The sequence below is a fragment of the Anas acuta genome, chromosome 27, assembly GCF_963932015.1.
Source record: "Anas acuta chromosome 27, bAnaAcu1.1, whole genome shotgun sequence".
NCBI lineage: Eukaryota > Metazoa > Chordata > Aves > Anseriformes > Anatidae > Anas > Anas acuta.
The window spans coordinates 4059637-4072127 of NC_089005.1; the positions used below are offsets into that span (position 1 = coordinate 4059637).

The window sequence follows — 12491 nt, forward strand, 5'->3', positions numbered from 1 at the left end:
TGCTCAGCCCCACAAGGACGGGGCTGCAGCACCCACAAACTCACTAAAGGGGGGCTGGGGGGCACCCCAGGGCTGCTCTGCCACCCCCCAGCCTCAGGAGCTGCCCCTAAAAGAGGGGACCCAGCACCCAAAGCACCCCCCAAGCACCCAGGCAGGGTGGGAGCCCCACAGCAAGCCCCCAGGGGGTTTAAGAGGCTTTGGGATCCCTGCCCTGGATCCCAACAGGGCACAGCCCCATGGCAGGTGGTGGGTGTTGCTTCATTAGCGCAGCCTCGTTAGGGCCAGCCCCAGGCCCTGCTCTGCTCCTTTGCCCTCCCAGACCCCTTTTCCCTGGGGTTTTGCTCCCCTTCGAGCTCCCCCAGCCATGTTGGTCCCGCTGCAAGCAGGGGAAGGATGCAGGGGAAAAGGGGGAAGGATGGGCCGCAGGGTGAAGGGCAGAGGATAAAGGGTGGAGGATGTGGGCTGCGGGGTGAAGGGCACGAGATAAGGGGTGAAGGAGGCGGGGGGAGGAGGCAGGAGAAGGGGGGGGGGGATAAAAGGTGAAGGATGGGGGATAAAGGGTGGAGGATGAGAGATAGGAAGAGGCAGGATGAAGGAGGAGGGATAAAGGGTGGAGGATGCAGGATGGAGGCTGCAGGGTGAAGGGTATGGGGTAGAGGAGCTGTGAGGATCTGGAGGATGCTGTGAGGAACCAAACTGCACTGCAGAAAAGCCATTGCCAGGCTCAGAGCCTTCATCATTGCCCCAAAAAAGGAGGATAATGAGTAAAATGGGGCGTTTGGTTAGGAAAAATACATCTCTGAGCCCTGCACGGCTTCGCAGCCCCCCTGGGAGCAGCCCGGGGAGCAGCTCTGGCTGCTGGGGGAGGAAGGGGAAGGAGCAGAGCTGAGCCCCCCACCCCAGGCAACATTGGGGTCGCTTCTCAAGACCCAAACCACAAGAGAAAGGGAGGGGGATACCCCCAACTCGGTTGGGAAAGCAGCAGGCAGCTCGCTTTGGTAATGAAATAATTTATTGTCTAACAGTCAAACAGTACAGAAGTTTACATACACACAGCAAGACTCTCCTAAAACACTTCTGAACTTCCTAAAATCGCCTGTGCTAACTGTAAGAAAAAAGCACCATTGGGGTGGTCTCGACACAGGAGGCGTAATGCCGGGGTATTTACACCGGGAGCTGAACGGCCGGAACCAAAATTCGCCTTCTCCCATCCGCTGCTGCCCCGTTCAGTCTGGGAATAAAAGCCAGTGAGAAAGCCAGGCAAGGGGGGGTGGTCTGGGGGCAATTTGGAAGCAAAACGGGGGAAAAAAAATAGGGAAAGGGCAAAGAAAACGCAGCAAAAGCGCACCCAGACCGCATAAAGGGTCGGGAAGGCTCGCGAGGCGTGCAGCAGGGGGATGGAGACGCCTCCGCGTAATTTCTTCCTAAAACGTGGGGTGTGGGATGGGAACGGGCACGGGGACGGTCCAGGTGCTTTGGGAATCCGGCTGCTGGCACCTGCCACAAGCGCTACAAGGGGAGCAGAGAGGGAGCGTGGCCAAGGCAGAACTCCTCCCGCTACAGTACAGTGTCAAAACCTGAAATCGGGTACAAAAACGGGGCCGTGGGGGGAGGCCGAGCCCGTACCTATTGCTACAGGGGGGCAGAAGTGCTGCGGGACGGAGCAAGGTGCCGGGGCGGCGCGCGGCCGCTAATGCCCAGGAGAGGAGCAGCGGCACAGGCAGGACGGCAGCAGGACGCTGCCCGATCCCTTCCTCTGCCCGTCGCAAGCTCTCCCCAAAAATAAGAGCCATCTGCACCGGATCTGCTCCTCCACAAGGAAAACACCCCCAAAAAAAAAAAAAAAAAAAAAAGCGTGGTTTGGGCTCGCACACGTCTGTGCAATCGTAAACGTGGGGGGCGTGAGCGGCTCCTCGCTGTCCCCCTTTTTTTTTTTTATTTAAATAATCTACAAAAATCTAATTGCTGCAGCTTATTTCTTAGTAATGCTGGTGTGAATTCGAGGAAAAGGCTGGCAAAACGGAGAGCGGCGCTACCAGGGCTGCTGGGCTGCTGAGCAGGTGCGGCACCCGCCAGGAGTTTTGGGGAAAAAGCCCGGGGTTTCCGCCTCGCGCCGGTTCAACTTTAGTGCCTCGTTTTCCAAGGGTGGAGCCCTTCGGCGCCGTCAAGCTGGAGAGGAGCACGTCCAAACAGTGCAAAGGTCAATTAATTACTGCTTTATAGTGGGAGAAAAAAAAAACTAAAAAAGGAAAACGAAACAAAACACACAGCATTTCACCAAAACAACGCCGTTAACCCAAAAAAAGGCACAACACACACACACACACTCAAATTTACAGAGTCAAAGCCTTAAGACTGGGTACGCGTAACTGAAAGTGAAACACAGCATTTTTCTCTCTCGGTGCTTTTCTGAAGACTCAGCGCTGTGGTTCCCGTCCCGAAGGCAGCAGGAGCCGCAGCGCTGGGCTCGGAGGCACCGAAGCAGCACCTGCAGTGGTGGTGGGGGGAAAGTGGTGGAAAAAAAGAGCTGGAAAGACCCCAAGCCATCGTGCAGCAAAAGGGCAGACCCCAAAGGGCAGCCTCTCAGCTTGCCTCGTGGCTTCTGTCCTCCTATTTTTGTCTTTTTGTGTTGTTTGTTTTTTTTTTGTCCTTTTTTAAAGTGGACCGCTTCGAGCTCACTCTTGGACTCGGGAAGACTCGGACTTTTCCCAGTGCAGAAGGCTTACACGAGGCATAGATCAGTGCAAATCTGCTGGGCGGACAGCTCCAGCTGCTCCAGGAACATTTCTCGTGCTGCTTTTTCTTTCCAAAACCTAGCACACACAAGCAGAGCACAGACTTCGGAGATTTTAGCGATCCACTAGCCCCGTCTCCCCTCCTCTTGCTTCTCAAAGAGTCCAAATGATCCAAAAATAGCTTAGGGATTAAAAGATAAAATAAAAACAGACTAATAGTTCATTCGTTTGCACCTTGCTGGGTGTTTTAGTGGCTTTTGGCAGCTTGACGAGCGAAGTCTCAGGACCTGCGTGTCTCACGGGAGTGTTTAACGACGGCAGGCTGGGTTTTGGTGCCTGGAGGAGCTCTGGAGCCCTTGGAGAGCGAAGCCACAAAGCTGCTCGTGGCCGAACGCGGGGCCGGGAGGTCGGCGTGCCGCACCGAGCGCTCGGTGTTCGTCGCCAGAGGTTTGCCAGGTGGGCGGAATAGAAAGAGCTTCAAACGTTTCGAGCCAAAAAAGAAAAGAAATTCTCTCTCTCCGTTAGCGGACCTCTACGTACAAAGATTCCAGAACATCTATAAAAGTCATCAGAAGGTATCTCCGCGACACCAGTTTCATAGAAAAGGAATAAATACTATTTATAGCTCGCGTGGTCTATGTACATTTACGTGTGCTCTGCTTAGCTTCGACCCAAACGCGTTTGCGGGGTCGGAAACCACGGCTTGCGGGGCACGGGATCGGCCTTTCCTTTCCTGTTTGGTTTTCTCTCTCTCTGAGGCGGCAACCAAAGGCTTTGGGAAGCCTCAAAAGCCTTGGGAAACCTCTCTAAGTGCCTAAAAACAACCCCGCCAGCCGGCCAAGTGCTTTAACACCAGCGGCACCCCGTGGGGACTCACCAGGAGCCATGTCCTGGAAAAGGCGAGCGCTCGGCTGCCGGTTATTGCTAAACTTTCACGAGGGGAGTGAGCGGGGCCAAGCATCGCTTCTAGAAAACAACTGAGGCATCATCTTTTTTTTTTTTTTTTTGTGCTAAAGGGATGGAGATAATCTTTGTTCATCTCTCCGAGGTAGAAAAAATTATCCCCGAGACAAGAAGCGTGAAGGACGTCCTAGGAACGCTCGCCTAGAACAGTAAAATACGCGGCCGCAGCGCGTGAGGTCAGACATTGCACAGGACGAGGATCGTACCATTTGGTTTTAGGGACTACAGGAATTTCTGAGATGTGGCAAAGCTGAAGGGGTCCTACCCGAAGCCCTCTGAGTAACGCTCCAGCAGCTCGCAGCCGAAACTTTCCTCTCGCAGACCTCCCTCTGCCCTCTCCTGGATCCAAGCTACCTAAGGCTGGGTTTCCCTACGGGTCTCCCTTCGGCTCGTCGCCTAACGACGCACATTTGGGCCCTGCTGCTGCTCGTTAGGGACGTGGCACTGCTGGGCAAATGCCACGCAGATCCAGAATACCGGGCGGTAACAGCAAGGCGAAGAACAGCCGAGGTCTCCCGGTGCTGCTGTTACCGCTGCGATATTCTCGGGCGCGTCGAGGTCTGGCTGGAATGTGCGGTCTCACCGAGATGAGTTTCCCCGATGGGAAGAGAAGCGAGTGGATGCGATGGGCTGCGTGCTGCAGAGGGCAGCGTGCTCCCCGGGCACTTTTTCGGGCAAAGCGGGCTTCATTTCTGTCGGTGGTGCAAGATTTACGTGCAAGGAGAAGTGCGGGTCCGGCGTCCTACCTAACGAGATCCAACAGGGAGAGAGCGGCGGGCGGAACGGCTCCGGGAGTCGCTCCTTAGAGAGCGGGGCACGGCTTCTGATTGCTCTGCGACTTCAACCTCTTCACGCCGGAGCTGGAGTAGCCCTCGTCGCTGCACACGCTCTGCAGGCTCCCTCTTTCATCCGAGTCGCTCGGGCTGCTGCTGCTGCTCCAGTCGAGGTCTGCGGGCAGCGAGTCTGTGCTCTCCACGTCCACGTCTATCTCTTCTGCGAGCACAAAGGGCGGTGTTACAGGACGGCCACGAGACCCCCCCAGTGCTGCTCGCCCACCGGTGTGGTTCCTCTCACCTCTGTCCGAGTCCGAGCGCTCGGAGGACACGGTGGATCCGATGCTGTCCATCCGTAGCCTCTCCACGCCCATCTTCTCCAGCTGCCTCTTCAGGTGCCGCTGCTCCCGCTGCAGCTTGTCGATTTGGTTGAGGGCTTTCCTGTCGCTGTCTTCAAGCTTCTGCAGAGGTGGAGAGACCAGACAGCATTACTTCCTCCACCCATCGCAGCCCACAGCCCTTGTATTTTCCATCCCAATGACCCCAAACCTCTCAGACTCCCTGGGAACCCCATGCTTTGGCCGCACAGTGCAGCAACAACCACTGTTCCCTGGCACCGCGTGCTCTGCCAGCTCCACACCATTTCAGGCACCAGTGACCCGTGTCTACTGCCACATGGGGGATTTCTTCCCAAGGACTGCACGACTGGGACCAGTAAGAGCTTGCCCATACCCAGCCTGAGCTGCATGAACCAGAATTGCCTCGCACGCACGCACTGCTCTCCTCCTCCCGCAGCCTGGAGGAAATGGAAGCAGCATCTGGCCCGGAGAGCCGGGCCAAACAGACCCGATGACATCCACACCGCACACACGTGAGAGGTTTCCTCCTCCAGACGGCGACACTGGAGCCAGCCCAACCCTATTTATATATTTTCAGTCTCCGATAAGTCGCTGGCTGCACGCAGGCTGACGCCAGAGCTCCCCCGCTTATCTGCTGGGCCATAAAACTAAATAATGCGCTCAGCAAGAGCTCTGTTGAGTCAAAGTTTAAAGGACAAGCAATAAAGTTGTAAATGCTCTGGAAAAGAAAACAAGAGGTCCTGCTAACATCCTCCCACCTCTAGAAGGCAGTACTTTGAACCTGTCTCATTCCTAAGGCCTCTGGGCAGCTCTGCAGTATCAAACACGTGGAAACTGGGCTTTAGGGCAGAGTGGCAGCTGCCCACGTGCCTGTTTGTAGGGTTTTTACACAGACTTGCTGCAGTAACTGCAGGGAAAACAACCCTGACCTCTGGCATCAACCCCAGGCAGGTTTGAGGCTCTGGATGCCCCCAAATCCCACTCTACGTATGGCGGTGCAGGTCTTGAAACTGAGCTCAGCATTTGTCTAATGGGAACAAAGCTTCCCCTCCCAATGACACCAAAATAAAGGCTTGGGGAATTTGGGGTGGAAAAGCTTTTTCCTGAGCCCTCTGCCCTTTGGGACTGGATCGGTGCCATCCGGCAGCACGTCAGCAGCCCTCGCACCCCACAGGTTTTAGGGCACAACTTGGTTTTGGGGCACAATTTTGGCGTGTTGCCCAGAGGTTTGCCCCTGCGTGGTCCCGACCCAACCCGGACTCACCTTTATGTGCAATTTCGCTCTCATCAGCAAACTCAGCGTCGTGTGCTTGTTGGTTTCAGGCCCGAGCGGCACCAGCATCTTCAGCTTCTCCAAGCACAACCGCAGGTGGGCTCGCCTGCAAGACATGGACACAGCACGATGAGCGCTCAAGTGCGTGCTCCCCGAGCAGCTTTTAACCTCTGCACGCAGATAGTTGGGGTGGTTACAAGCCAAGAAAGATGATAAACGAGAGCAATTGCTCGTCTGGGCTCAGAAACCCATTTATTCCCAGCACGCTGCTCCAAAATCCGATCTCTCAAACCAACAGACAATTTCTCTCTGACCCGCGGTATCAGCTTGGTCTCCACGGTTTCCGGCCAGTTTAGGGCAGCCCGTTAAGGCAGATGTATGGCCTGCTGCCTGCTCCATCCCCTAAAAACCCCATGGCCAGCTCTGCAGGCATCCACCAGCTGGCGAGAAGAGCTCCCAGGCTCAGGACCTGCACAGATGAGCTCAGCGTCCGCTCTCTTCTAAGAAAATCCCCGGCCCTGGTAGCTGGAGATGCTGGAGGTGAAGACAAAGATCAGCTAAGACTTTTGGCTCGTGTTTTGGCTCATGGCCACGAGAAACCGAGGCTGACACGCCTGTCAGGCTTCTAAGAGCTGTGGAAAGGAGGAGGGTCAGAATGGGTTTGACCCACAGAGTGCTAATGAGGACGAGCTCCCTGCCCACACCACTGGCTGCCAGCCTGGGGTCTCCCCCCCAAAAACCTGCACCCATGGGTGCCTCCGGTCCTTGACAGACTCCAGCTGTGCCTCAAGAGGTTGAGGAGGGCAGCAGCAGGGAGCTGCGAACCTAGCACATCCCCCATATCTGTTTTGAGTAGGATTTCACCTGCCCTAACACCTGTACTGACGCTTTACAGCTCCTACCCCGCTGCTGCACCCACGGGTGAAGCTCTGGGTGCCCACAGAGGTCCCTCGGCGGCCGAGGTGCTCCCAGCACGGCCGGTTTGCCTCGTGTCGGGCGCCCCAGCCCCGATATTTAGGTTACGTTTAGGTTGCAACACCGGTCTTTGAAATACCCGAAGCTGACAGAGGCGGCCACGGGGATTTTGCAACGAGCGACCTGCCTATCTCGTTCCGGGCACGTCGGGGAGTAAACAGGCATTTGCCTACACAATGTGCCTGCTGAATACCAGCACAAACAAAACACGCCCGCTGGGGGGAATCCCAAACACCAACGGGCTCCGAGAGGAGCCTCTCCAAAGCTTATTTGCAGTCGCAGGGGGAAAAGAGCCAAGAGGAGCTGTGCAGGGATGCCATCGACCCGCACGGTCTCAGGGTGAGGAGCCAGCCCCGCTGCGCTCCCCGTGAGCTGCAGCAACAAAATCGGGGTCCTCGGCTAACTCTCTTTGGCACAGCACCTCGTAACCAGCACCGTAAGAACGAGAAATGGAAAAAAAATCAGTTTTGGGGCTGAGCAGAAGCTGTGTTTCGGTGCTAACACCCGGATGGGATGGGGTGGAGGAGGTGCAGCCACAACCCGCTCGGCTTTGCCGATGCTGAGCGGTTTGCAGGATTACAACACGCCTCAGTTTCCCCTTCCAGGTGGTGCAGCGTGCGTTAAAGAGCATTTTTTGCAGCTTTTGCCTAACCCAAACTGCTGCCGTGCTTAAAAAAAAAGCACAACAGAGAGACGTGGCACGAAGGGGAGCGAGCGCAGAGCGCCAGCAGGTCGAGACCACGATTCCCCGGCTCGAGCCCGGTGGGGTTTGCAGGAGGACAGCTCGAAGCAGCAGCTAACGAGGACAGTTTGCAGCAGCACCTAACGAGGACGGGGCTCGTCGCCCTGCACCTCGTTTCCGCGCAGAGGGGCGGAAGGACGGGAGGTGACGGTGCTCACCGCGCTCGTGGCGCAACGCAGCCGCCGGGATTTCAACACGGCGCCACTGCAAGAGGGGTGCAACGCGGCCTGACGTCCTCCGCGGGGTTTTTTTGGGTAAGCAGATGCTGATTTTCTCAGGCTTTTGAAAGGAGGAATAAATGGCCCTGTCCGTCCCTAACTCACATCACTCAGGGCAGGGGCAGCTCTGCCTCCAGGTACAAACCAACTGAGTCCATGCGAGCCCTTTGCTGGCAGCAGGCAACAAAACCCCACAATATTTGAGCCTCATCCAAGCCAAAGAGAGGAAAAGAGAAGCCCTTAAAGGACTCAAAGCCACCCTTCAGCCCTACAAAGACCTCACCAGCCTGTCCCAAATAACCACGGTTGTGTTCACAGCTCCAGCCTTGCACCTCCACAGAATTTTCCAGCCCAGCTGAACTCCGGTAGCTTCGCAGGGAGAGCCACACAGAGGGTTAATTTAAACGGGTTTTAAATTAATCAGGGTTTAAATTAAACCCCATAACGGCGCATTACGAAGCCACAGAGCAATTAACACGCGCGGGACCTTCCTGGGAAGGAGGCTTCCAGCTCGCCGCTGCACCCCAAGGATGGGAGCGGTATTTGGAGAGCGTCTGCAGAGCATTTTGGGAGGTGCCTGCACACTCTCCCTACCCCAAAACTGCAGCCTTTTGGGGTCAACGTTATTAGAGTCGAGCACCATCCCTGTCTGCTCACTGCACGCCCAGGGACAGGAAATGCTTGGGGCCTGAGCACCCCGTCCGGGTGACGCTGGGAGCCACCCATGCACCCCGTCCCATCCCGTCCCTCCCTGGCCCTGATGCCCAAATCCCGCTGCCCACGGGCACTTGCTCGCTTCTCCCTCGGGGACAGGACCCGAATGTCCCCAGCGGGGGTTAAAGAGAAGGGATTTGTTCAAATTCGGGTCCGGGCGAGCTGCCAGCACTCACCTGTTCTTCTCCATCTCGTTGTGCGTCGACCTGGAAGAGAACGGACACAGCGTTAGGTCCTGTAGGGGGGTGCGGTGTGAGAACAAACCCCACAGGGGGAATGGGGACAGGGGAGAACCTGGGGACATCAAACCGGGTGGGAACCAGGCACAGGACACTTGGTGTCACAGTATGACAAAGAATCAGCCCAATGAATGGCAATAAATGGGTGAGGAAAACCCTAAAATGGGATTTTAATGGGGCAAGGATTGTTTTTAGAGATTTTCTGGCTACGAAGACCAGGAACACGGGGTTGTCTTGGTGGCAGGGCTCAGGACACACAGAACACACCCCAAAAAAACTCTCCAGCCTCGTGGCGGAGGCATTTTGGAGAAGAGGAAGCATCGAGAGAGCGACCGCAGGCCCAGCGCTGACGTGCGTATCTGCGGGCAGGAAGGGGAAAAGTTGCTCCATCCCAACACGGCCCCGAAACTGAGCCCACGGGAACGCAGCCGGGCCTCCGGCTCTGCTCGCATTTTTCTCAAAAAAGACATGAATTTGTGCCTAAAGCACCAAAAAAGGCACCTATAGGTGTGCAAACCCTGCACGCTCCAGGGATGTGGATGCTCTCCATCTCCCATGGCCGTCCCTGTTCAAGTTCCCCTTTGATTAATTAATTATTTTTCTTTTTGGTGGCTTCGTTTTGGGGCCGTTCTGGGTCTGATCCTTTTAGGGTGTTGATTTTTGCAAGCACACATCATAACATACAGGTGAAGGTCGGGGAGTTGGGGGATTTCTGCTCCTGCTCCCCACTTCGGGGGGCTGAGAACCCCCCTCCTGCACCCTAAACTCCCCAGAAAGGGATTTTTGAAGCCCTCCCCCAGACAGCAGGGCGAGGATGGGCACGGCCGGATCCTGGCTTCCCCGATGACTCCGTGCGGACACGTCCTGCTCCTTCTGATTCACCAAAACCGCCTCAAAACAAGGAATCAGCCCCAAAACTCCCCGAAGGGGAACTCGGGCACTGCGCACCCCCCAAAAACCGCATCGGAGGAGGGAACAAAACCCCTGGGACACCCAAAAATGGGGAAAAAAATAAAAAAACAAACAGATGATGGAAAATGGGGGAAAAAACGTGGAAAAAGGTGTTGCCCGCAGCCGGTGTCACGCGGACAAACCCGCTGGGGACGGGGCAGGGGCTGGTGCCAGCTCAGCACCGCTCCACCCTGGGCAAACAGCTCTGGGCACGGCCCCGGCCAGACCTGTTGTGGGGTCGAAGTCCCCAGAGGTGGCCCCAGTCCCCAGTGCGGTGTCACCGCTGGTAATGGGGTCCCAGAGACGCGGCCGGTGCCAAGGTGGGAGGAGAAAATGAATCGGATCTGTTCTTCTGCATCCCCAAATCATTTGGGGTCGCTCCCTCTGGGCTAGGGTGGGAAATGTTTTGGGGGAAGGCTCCTGTGATGGGGGGCTCCAACCAGGACTGATCATAAAAAAAAACAGGAGCACAGGGTCCCCTCTTTTTGGGGTCGACACCCACCTGCAACCCTTGGGGATGTGAAGGTCCCCTCCTTTTGGGGCCAGCCCCCACCTGCCAGCCCCAAGGGACACGAGGGTTTCCTCTTTTTGGGGTCGACACCTGCCTTCCAGCCTTGGAGGACAAGAGGGTTTCCTCCTTTTGGGGCTGCCACCTGCCATCCCTGGGGGGCACATGGATCCCCTCCTTTTGGGGACAGGGAGGGGGTTGGGGGACGAGCACCTATGGGGCCATCCCAAAAAACAAGGCTTGAGCTGGTGCCCAAGATCCAGAGGGCTTTTGGGACAGACCTCAAAACCTGAACGGGATTTATCTCAGCACCAAGCACCACAGCAGCGCCCGACCCCAAACCCCAGCAGGATTCATCCCCTAAAGGGAACCGGGATGAGTTTCGCTTTCGACACCGCCCTCCAGCCCGAAATGCTCCGGCGGCCCCGGTGTCGGACCCGGCTGCCACGTCACGGCCGCGCCTTTAGGGCCGGGTTCGCCCCAGAAGGGAGGTTCCCGTCACGGCCCCAAGCCTGTGACGTGTGGGACTCCCCCCCGGCACTCCCCCAGCACCGAACCCGGCGGGGTATTGGGGTCCTCAGAGGGGTTTAGGACACCTGGGGGGGGTTATGGTTCCCTTAGAGTGGGTTTTAGGGTCCTCAAGCAGGTTTTGGGGTCTTCTGGAGGAGTTTTAGGGTCCTCAAGGGGGGGGTTAGGGTCTCCTGGAGGTGGCTTAGGGTCCCTAGGTGGGGTTTTAGAGTCTCCCAGGGGGGTTTTAGGGTCACTGAGGTGAGCCCCTAGGGGTGGAGGAGGCTTAGGGCAGCTTGGGGGGGTTCTGTGTGTGTCCTGGGGGGTTCCTGAGCAGCCTGGCCCCATGCCCTGTGACAGGGGTGTCCCCAAGTGTCCCCCCCAGCCCTGCCCTATAACAGGGACACCGACTGTGACAGCGGGGTCCCCAAGGGCCCCATCACCCCACAGCAGGGAACACCGACAGCCCCCCATCCTCCGGTGACAGCGGGGTCCCCAAATCCCCCTGAGGTCCCCAAATCCCCCTGAGGTCCCCAATGTCCCCCTGAGGTCCCCAAATCCCCTCCCCGCTGCCACCACTGTCCCCAAGGGTCCCCAAACATCCCCTAAGTCCCCAACCTCCCCCGTTACCCCATGACAAGGCACACCGACAGCCCCTAACCCCGGTGACAGCGGGGTCCCCAAATCCCCCCGGGGTCCCCAACGTCCCCGTGACCTGTCCCCAACCCCGGTACCCCCCGGTACCCCCCGGTAACCCCCCCCTCACCCCCTACCCCATAACACGAAGCCACCACCACCCCCCCCGGTCCCCCTGAGCCCCCCCCGGTCCCCCCGACCCCTCCCCCACCCCTCCCGGTTCCCCCCCAGGTCCCGGTACCCCCCCGGTAACGACCACCCCCCCCCCAACCCCGTTACCTGCTTCCCCCTCCGCTCCTCCTGCCCTTCGCCCTCCTCCTGGCCCCTCTCCGCTCTCCGCCGGGCAGCACCGAGGCGTAGCCGTGCTCGGCCTCAGCGGGGCCGGCCCGGTAAGGAGCCGCCGGTGCCACCGGAACCCCCCGGGAAGCCACCGGGGAGGCTCCGCTGCCCAGCTCCTTTCGCTCCAGGAACTCGGCGGCCGCCAGCAGCAGCTGGATGCGGCCCGCGGGGTCTCCGCCGCCCTCCCCGGCCGCCGCCGCTGCCGCCGCCGCCGCCGCCATCGCCGCGCTCCGGGGCCCGGGCCCGGGACCGGGGGTGAGCGGGGCTCGGGGCCCGGCCCCGCCTCAGCGTAAGCCCCGCCCCCCGAGCTTCGCTATTGGACGCCGCCTCTCCACCCCGCGCGGGGGTTCGGGCGCTGATTGGGTGGAGGAGGGGGAGGCGGAGCGCGATTGGGTGGGAGAAGGGACGAGGGGGTGGGGAAAGCGTGAGGGGATGAGGAGGGCTATTGGTGGGTTGGGGGGAGGGGGTGGGGCGCTTCCGGCTTCGGGGGGCCAATGGGAGGGGAGGGAAGAGGGAGGGGCGGGGCCAGGCGGGAACGGGGAGGGGAGGGGCCCCCCCC

General features: G+C 58.4%; 1 protein-coding gene across 1 annotated transcript; it reads right to left on the reverse strand.

Moving 5' to 3' along the window:
* Positions 1-994: 994 nt before the first annotated feature.
* MXD1 (MAX dimerization protein 1) lies at positions 995-12207 on the reverse strand. Its single transcript, XM_068662454.1, has 5 exons — positions 11873-12207; positions 8929-8958; positions 6095-6209; positions 4773-4932; positions 995-4691 (listed from the first exon to the last, which is right to left on the reverse strand). Exons 1-5 carry the CDS (start codon positions 12151-12153, stop codon positions 4501-4503), a joined length of 777 nt encoding a protein of 258 aa, XP_068518555.1. The 5' UTR covers positions 12154-12207; the 3' UTR covers positions 995-4500.
* Positions 12208-12491: the final 284 nt, after the last annotated feature.

What these genes read in the sequence shown, in the direction of transcription:
- MXD1 (XM_068662454.1), bottom strand. Translation starts at nt 12,153, where the DNA reads ATGGCGGCGGCGGCGGCGGCAGCGGCGGCGGCCGGGGAGGGCGGCGGA. An exon ending in AGGAGCGGAGGGGGAAGCAG is followed by an intron (nt 8,959 to 11,872) that starts GTAACGGGGTTG and finishes GTTCTCTTCCAG; the next exon opens with GTCGACGCACAACGAGATGG. An exon ending in AACGAGATGGAGAAGAACAG is followed by an intron (nt 6,210 to 8,928) that starts GTGAGTGCTGGC and finishes CATGTCTTGCAG; the next exon opens with GCGAGCCCACCTGCGGTTGT.